The sequence below is a fragment of the Populus nigra genome, chromosome 15 (genome assembly GCF_951802175.1).
Source record: "Populus nigra chromosome 15, ddPopNigr1.1, whole genome shotgun sequence".
Taxonomy (NCBI): domain Eukaryota; kingdom Viridiplantae; phylum Streptophyta; class Magnoliopsida; order Malpighiales; family Salicaceae; genus Populus; species Populus nigra.
This window is the reverse complement of record NC_084866.1, coordinates 12,482,058-12,490,849: the sequence shown is the minus strand read 5'-3', so window position 1 is coordinate 12,490,849 and position 8,792 is coordinate 12,482,058. Positions and strand designations below refer to the sequence as shown.

The window sequence follows — 8,792 nt, the reverse complement described above, 5'->3', positions numbered from 1 at the left end:
TGTAGAATGTTTCTTTTATGTTTTGCTCATTAGTTTCCGCACCAGCCCTTTCTCTTTGTTTTTAGTATGTTTTTTTTTTAAAAAAAAAAAAAACACCACATGCCATTCATTTAAAAAATATATATTTAGTAAATGCTGTCAAAAATAACATAGCTCATAAGATTGCGTTGTTTCCAATAGATGACAAGGTGTGTAGTGATTAAAAATCAGGGTTAACAAGCTTTAAGATCATAGTCCTGAGCTATAAAAAAAATTATTAGAAAAAATTCTTTAATTTCCTGGTTTTTTATTAGAAGTTTTAATAATAATTTTTTTTATAAAATAAGTTAAGACACCTCTATTTATATTAGTTTTAAAATCTTTAATTAAAAAGAACTTCTAATTAAAATTTACTAAATTAATAAAATTCATCTGGGGATTTCCAAATACCAATTAAAAATAAGTAACTAAAATCTAAAATTAAAACAACTTCAACCTTCATATTAAATGATTTTGGTTTTCTGGGTTTTTTTTTTTTGTGAATATCTCTTCGTGCTTGGTTTTATAACCTTAAAAATTAAAAAATATATATATATTTGTAGGTTACATCATTCCCATCAACTGAACATGTTAAAAATCTAAAAAATTGTGAAAGCTGCTTTGTTTTCAAGAGCATAACCCTTAAGCTATATTATTTTCTCAATTATATGTTACTATATGTTTCACTCTTTCCATATTTAGCCACTATAGAATGTCAAACCTATCCATATTTTCTTCCGTTACTGGTAATTTGTTCAAGATTCCAAATGGTCCTTTCTGCTTTTCTTGTAGCGTGCTCCTGTGAGAAAGAAGAGGAGGGGCTCAATTACCCCTAAAGAAGGATATTTATGGCAGTATTTTCTTATAATCTTGTTGCATTAAGAAGTCAAATCAAAGCATGAGCTCCTCCCTGCTCTTTTGACTGCTAATAATGGGAATCCAATTCATTCAATCGAGTGAGCATTTCTTTTCCTTAAAAGATGTGTTCGCCACAGCCCTCGAGACCACACGGTCGGTGGGTGTCCTTTTCATCCATGTCTGGAGAGAAATCTCTCTCCCTTATCTCTCTGAACCATCGTGTTCTTTCCTTTCAGCAAGTGTTTCTTCTTTTATGCTGTGATCACATATAGTGAATTCCTTGGTTTAATTATAGATGCGTGATGGCATAGCTCTGTTCTTGCTATACTCAGTCTGTCGATTCAAAAGGCACCCAGCTGAAACATACCTTCTCTTTCGAATGTGTGTGGGAGCATCGTTAAATCATATAATTTAATATATTTTCAAGGGAAAAACTGTGGCTGAAATTTGCAGAACCAACGCAATTATGCAATGTTTTCAGACCCTTTCATCCATTTTCATAATTGTTCGGGATTGATCATAAGGTGGTGAGCGTGCATTACGTTTTTACATGGTGAAAAGACTTAGAAAAGAAGAGGAATAAGAAGAAGAGAAAAACCATATCCGAATTTACAAAATTAATTAAAAATATTCTCATTTATCTTAAAATTATTCTTTAAATTCCCCCTTTCCTATTTCTCTCCTCTTTAGGTCTACCCCTCGATCTCGTATTAATAATTGTAGTGTGAACGTCATAAAATTTCTCTAGTATAGCTTGTTTTCAGAGGTTGTTTGCTCAAGAATACCTCTTGTGATTATCTCGCCTATATATTTGATGTAGTCTGTGGGGGTTTTTTATTATTATTATTAACTTGTGAGAACCTAACATCATCAACTCAGTTGAAATTAGAGATGATATTGCTTGCAACTCTGCAGACTACAAGCATCTCTTTCGAAGAAAGAAAACAGAAGGAAGACAAAAACTTGTATTCTATCGCATGGAAGCAAGGATACATCGAGGAGATTCATTCATAGCCAATATTAAATGACACCTGATTCTAGCACGCAAAGGGACTCCTCTGCCGGCCTGAATTATTTCATCACGGGGTCACTGTGAAAGAGTCTCAGGACGCAGGACCCCCTCGTGATGTGATCATGTCATCTGAGCACCAAGATCTTACAACCCTGCACTGTTTCCCATACATATATGAACGGACATGGACCTGTATGGCTGTATCTGCTCAAAACGTTCTTATATAGGGCCAAAACTCCTTGCAGTAATGCAACGAAGGACAAGCTTTTTTTGTCCATGGCACTCACGGCACTCAAAACTTTTTTGCCTTCTCTGCCTAGTTCCCTTGACGAGCTGGTTCCCAGATCAAACAAAACCCAGGAGGACTGTTAGCTGCTTGGGTTCTCTCTTTTTTGATATTTTGCTAGCAAAATGGTGTCCAGCTACTCCCTAGATTAGGTTCAAAGACAAGACCAACTGCTTCAAGGGAGTGAAACTAACACTTAAAAGGCGGTGTACCTTTGTGCCTAGTTTAGCATGTCAAAGTATAGCTACTTGTAAATGTTTGCTGCTGGAGGACCTACCTCTCTAGTCTCTATACTCTGTACAGGATACGTTAGGGCTTGTGGTCCATATACGGCCAGCTTCAAACCCTGGAGATGGTGAAAACATGATATAAATGCTCTTGTAATTAATGCAAGATTACGCAACCTACATAATTACAAGTCTGCTCTCTTCCATGCGTCCCTCCATCTTGAGAATCCCAGCACTGTAAAATAATGATGAGAGATATCTTTCTTCGCTTTGGTTTTACTCTCGTACAGATCTTGAAAAAAAAAAAAAAAAAAGTTCATAGCACCGTATTAGAGACGTTAAGTTTAATTATTAGATTGCATTAGGAGCACGAACGAAGGAATGGATTGTGCGTTCACTGCCAACTGCCAAGCTTTGCACATATGTCAAGAACAGGCTATGGATTCTTTTAATGTCCTTCAAGGACACAAAAGGCTTAGTTTAATCATAAATCAAGGAAAAAGAGAGCTGCTTTTTCTTATCACTGCCATTGTCTTTATTCTGTAACTTCTCCGCACCTGCTACTATCATTTCAATGACTGGTCAATCCCAAAACAAGGACTTATTGTGTACACTATAAACTGGCACGCATTTCCCTTGATTCAATGCTTGCTTAATTTGATCTGGTCACACGCAAATCTGGATGATTTTTTTTTCTTGCCCAGCATTTGCTTCAGTGCTGCCATGACAGTTTGCTTCCAATAGTCCAAAACTAGTCCAGAACTGTTGCTATCATAATAATTGGTTACTTTTCTTAATTTATTATGATATTCTTGCTTATAAAATAATGGTTCGCTTTAATCCTATTCTGCTACTGTTTGCTTGTAGCCATCCAACCAGAAGAGGATACAGAAAGGAGCTTTATCTCCAAAATAAGATGGCAAAGATATGGATGATTACGTTTATGTTGAAACCCTGTTACAAATTAGCAACTGCAGCTTAAATACTTCATTTTCTCCAGTGAAAAGCAGGAAAAAGATGCTTCAACATGGAAAAGCTAGATTCCTTAGTGGCCAACACCATCCAAATTAACAATGACCCTAAGGGCCCCTTATTGCCTCTAAAATAACTTGATTGATGGCAAATTCTCATATCAACTAATCCCTATACGTCACTCCCTTCTTTTATGCCCTCTTTCTCTAGTCCCCATGCACCTCTCATCCAACAAAAACATAAAAAATACACACAGGCCTTATTCTAAACTGACAGATTTTTCTCTTATCTGGGGTTGTCAATAGTTGTCTTTCTTTCTTCTCCACTTCGAGTTCCAATGGAGATTTTCCATTGCATGTACTTCGGGGTGCTCTTGGCCTTCACATGCATAGTTGCGGTTGTTTTGGCTGAAGATCCTTACTCAGAGGCTCTCTTGAGCTTAAAATCTGAGCTCATTGATGATGATAGCAGCTTGGATGATTGGCTAGTGCCTCCTGGAGGAAACACAGAAGAGAAAGTCCAAGCATGCTCTTGGTCTGGTGTCAAATGCGACAAGAACTCCACAGTTGTTGTTGCTTTAGACCTGTCTATGAAGAATCTTGGAGGTGAATTGACAGGGAAACAGTTTGGTGTCTTTGCGGAGCTTGTTGATCTTAACCTCAGCTACAACTCATTCTCGGGGCAGCTTCCAGTGGGAATATTTAACCTCACAAATCTAAAAAGCTTTGATATCAGCAGAAACAATTTTTCTGGCCAGTTTCCGGGTGGAATCTCCAGTCTTCGTAACCTGGTTGTGCTTGATGCCTTCAGCAATAGCTTTTCTGGGCCGTTGCCAGTTGAGGTTTCCCAGCTTGAATATCTCAAAGTTTTCAATCTGGCTGGGAGTTACTTTGATGGACCAATCCCATCGGAGTATGGTTCTTTCAAGAGCCTTGAGTTTATCCACCTGGCAGGTAACTCCCTCAGTGGTAATATACCGCCGGAGCTAGGCCAACTCAAGACGGTGACCCATATGGAGATTGGCTACAATTCATATGAGGGAAGTATCCCATGGCAAATGGGTAACATGAGTGAGCTTCAATATCTTGATATAGCTGGTGCAAATCTATCTGGCCCAATACCAAAGCAACTCTCGAATCTCACCAAGCTAGAATCACTATTTCTCTTCAGAAACCAGCTCACTGGATTGGTCCCCTGGGAGTTTAGACAAATTGTGCCTCTCGCCAGCTTAGATCTTTCTGATAATCAACTTTCTGGGCCTATACCTGAGAGCTTTGCAGAGTTGAAGAATCTCAAGCTGCTAAGCCTTATGTACAATGAAATGAATGGCACTGTTCCACCAGGCATTGGTCAGCTTCCGTCACTGGAAACGCTCCTTATATGGAACAATTTCTTCTCTGGTTCACTTCCAAATGACTTGGGCAAGAACTTGAAGCTGAAATGGGTGGATGTTTCAACCAACAATTTCATCGGCAGCATTCCACCGGATATTTGTGCAGGAGGGCTAGTAAAACTGATCCTGTTTTCAAATAACTTTACAGGCAGTCTCACACCATCCATCTCCAATTGCTCTTCGCTTGTGCGTCTACGAATTGAAGACAATTCCTTCTCCGGTGAGATCCCTCTTAAATTCAGCCACCTTCCTGATATCACATATGTGGACCTTTCCAGGAACAAGTTTACCGGTGGGATTCCCACAGATATCTCTCAAGCTTCCCGTCTGCAGTACTTCAATATCTCCAATAATCCAGGGCTTGGAGGTATGATCCCAGCAAAAACATGGTCTTTGCAGCTTCTCCAAAATTTCTCAGCGTCAGCATGTAATATCTCAGGCAATCTTCCTCCATTCCACTCCTGCAAATCTGTTTCTGTTATTGAGTTGCGCATGAACAATCTATCAGGAAGTGTCCCTGGAGATGTTTCTAATTGCCAAGCTCTTGGAAAGATGGATTTGGCTGATAATAAGTTTACTGGTCATATACCAGAAGATCTTGCAAGCCTTCCAGCTTTAAGTGTCCTAGACCTGTCACATGATAATTTCAGTGGTCCAATACCAGCAAAGTTTGGTGCTTCTTCAAGCTTGGTACTTCTAAACGTGTCTTTCAATGATATCTCCGGTTCCATTCCCTCGAGCAATGTGTTTAAACTGATGGGAACCAGTGCATATCAGGGAAATCCGAAGCTATGTGGAGCACCTTTGGAACCATGTTCTGCTTCCATCACGATATTTGGCAGCAAAGGCACAAGAAAGCTTACGTGGATTCTGCTACTATGTGCAGGGGTGGTTGTATTAATTGTGGCATCAGCATTTGGGGTATTCTACATCCGGAAAGGAAGTAAAGGTCACTGGAAAATGGTCTCCTTCAGTGGACTCCCCCGATTCACAGCAAGTGATGTTTTGAGGAGCTTTAGTTCCACAGAATCAATGGAAGCAGTGCCACCAGAATCTAATTCAGTTTGCAAAGCAGTGCTGCCCACAGGAATAACAGTTTCAGTGAAAAAGATTGAACTGGAAGCAAAGACAACGAAGAAAGCCACAGAATTTATGACACGACTGGGTGTTGCAAGACATAAAAATTTGATTAGATTGCTAGGATTTTGCTACAACAAGCAACTAGCTTATGTCCTATATGATTATCAGCCTAATGGTAACTTGGCTGAAAAAATCACTTTGAAGAGAGATTGGGTGGCCAAGTACAAACTCGTCATTGGCATTGCCAGGGGACTGTGCTTCCTTCACCATGACTGCTATCCGGCAATTCCTCATGGAGATTTGAAGTTGAGTAACATATTGTTCGACGAAAATATGGAGCCTCATTTGGCTGATTTTGGATTCAAATACCTGGTAGAAATGACCAAAGGCTCATCTCCTGCAACAATTTTCATGGGAGAAACAGGTAACAAGTCACCACATATAGTTCTTTTAGCATGTCGTTTCATGTTCTAAGATTTTGTAGGGATTCCTGTTTTCTAAATCGCTTCCTCACATCAAACTGACAAATAGTACCTTTTAATCAAAAGTCTAATATTGTCAAAAGATGTAAGAATGTCTGGAAATCTGTAGTATACTTTATATAAGCTAAGGAAGAATCACAAAAGTCCAACCAAGAAAGTTGTTGCCTGTCCAAGTACACACACAGAATTAGTCAAGATTCCTTGCAAGCAAGACTAAATTAAAACGGAGTGTGACAGTGATTAAAATTTACAAGCAAGACTAAATTGAAATTATGTTGTTGTCTTGAAATAGAGAAAAGGATATTCCTACAAATAGAAATCTGTTAACTCTGGCTAATCTCTTCTCTGGAAGCACAAGTAGTGATTAATGTTTGTTCAACTTTTTACCAGGCGAACTGAACAGTTCCATAAAAGAGGAGCTCTACATGGACATATACAGATTTGGGGAGATCATTCTGCAAATCCTGACTAATTTGGCAAACGCAGGACGGACAATACATAGCAAGCCTAAGGAGGTACTTCTAAGAGAAATATATAGCGAGAATCAAACTGGTTCTACTGATTCAACACAAGAAGAGATAAAACTGGTTCTTGAAGTTGCTTTGCTCTGCATAAAAAGTAGGCCATCTGATCGGCCATCCATGGAAGACGCACTGAAGCTTTTATCAGGGATGAAGTCACAAAGAAAATAGCAGATTTATTAAAACAAAGTCCATACTGTGCATTTCATAATGCCACATATCACTGGGCATGATAGGTGTGACTTTTAGCTAATTCATATGAGTGTCTGTTTGTATTTGATTATCATACGTAGCTTGTTCCCGTAGTGATTACTGGAAATATTTTGCTGTAATATATAGCGCCCTATAAGTTTGTGTATTTTTATCTTATAGATGTTAACTACATGGTTTTTTTTCCCCATGTTTGATGTAAAACTATTGGCATTATAAAGTTCAATTTTCTTTTCTTGCAGCCATATAATACCATACATCAACCTGCATTTCTTATGTCTAATTTTCAAAACCATAACAACAATTCTTTAACTTCTGCTACATATCGCAAGGGAAAGGTCCTCCAAAAAAAGTTGACGGCTAGCAAGTATAGTGGAAATATGTGGGAGTAAAGGAACAGGCCAAGTGAAATTTTCAACAAAAGAGAGCTAACAGTGAAAGATGAATTGAAACCTTGTCAGCGTGGAAGCCAGAAAAAAGAAAAAAGGGAACCCTAATGATAATGATCAAGCAAAATTAGAGAACTGGCTATGGTGAACCTGAAAGATTAAAATCACAGTTACAGGGGATAAAGTTGAAACAAAATTACAGGCTTAAAAAGTGGTCAAATGATCATTAAAGTATGGTTTTTTACGTGAATTGATTGATGATAGCCTGTTTTGGTTTTCTTGTCATAGCTATGAAAAGTTTTCCCTTCTTGGTTAAGCAAAAAATAGGAAGAAAGGGACAACCATTTTCTTGTAAATGAAGTCTCTTATCCAAAATTTAGCTCTACTTTTATTCAATTTTGCAAATCAACGGTACAGATTTTCGTTCAGGCAAATTCACATACAGCTAGAATCCAAACCTCTTAACTTGGCTTCAACCGCGTCCACAACACCTTGAAAACTATCAAACCTTCCACTCACAACATCAACAGTCACTCCCAACCTCTCAGCTCCTGCGGCGGTCACCGGCCCGTGTGCTGCCACCACCAAATGAGGCCACCTTCTCCTCACCATCTCCCAGTCCCACCCAAACTCTCTCAAACTCTTCAATAACCCCTCCACTTCTCCACTACTAGTAAACACCATCGCATCCAACAATCCCCCCTCACTCAACTCCACAACTCCCTTCCCGCAGGCGGGTCCCAACCACCGCGTCTCGTACGCATCAACTCTAATTGGGACCCATCCTGCAGCTTCCAATTCCCGGAGAAAATCAGGAACAACCGGAGGCTCCTCCAGTCCTACCACTCGTGGGACTGGACACAACACCTTCCGGCCTCGTCCAGTTCCAAGCAACTGGACGAGCCCGCTAGGTGTTGCTATTGTTGGAACTAACACGTTCACCCTGCTGATATCATCACCACAAAAATTAAGCAAGAAAGTTAAGTCTATCAGTTCTACATCTTTGCCGAGCGCCGCGATGATAAATGTGTCCTCGCGAGGAGGTAGGAGAGGGGTTGTGAGGGGGAGAGCAGCGGTTGAGAATGCGGTGATGGCAGTGCGGGAAGGGAAGGCAATGGCGGAGAGGAGAGAGAGGGAGTGAGGGGAGAGATGGAGGGCTAGAGAGGAGAGAGTCTGTTGGGTGGGTTCGGTCGTGATGGTAGGGCACCATAACGGAGTGAAGGATTTGAGAGTTAAGAGGTGGGAAAGTCTGGTGGCGTAGTTTGGTGGAGTGGTGAAGGCTACGGTGGGTTTATTGGTGGTGATGGTAGTGAGGTTGTGCATGGTAGTGGTGGTTGTTGTCAT

At 39.9% G+C, this 8,792-nt stretch overlaps 2 protein-coding genes across 2 annotated transcripts; one reads left to right on the top strand and one right to left on the bottom strand.

Moving 5' to 3' along the window:
- The first annotated feature begins 3,490 nt into the window (after window positions 1–3,490).
- LOC133674450 (leucine-rich repeat receptor-like protein kinase TDR) lies at window positions 3,491–7,300 on the top strand. The gene is made up of 2 exons (XM_062095554.1): window positions 3,491–6,270; window positions 6,719–7,300. The coding sequence occupies exons 1-2, from the start codon at window positions 3,711–3,713 to the stop codon at window positions 7,018–7,020; spliced, it is 2,862 nt and encodes a 953-aa protein (XP_061951538.1). The 5' UTR covers window positions 3,491–3,710; the 3' UTR covers window positions 7,021–7,300.
- Window positions 7,301–7,883: 583 nt separating this feature from the next.
- Window positions 7,884–8,792, bottom strand: LOC133674728 (uncharacterized). The gene has a single exon (XM_062095935.1). The coding sequence runs from the start codon at window positions 8,790–8,792 to the stop codon at window positions 7,884–7,886; it is 909 nt and encodes a 302-aa protein (XP_061951919.1).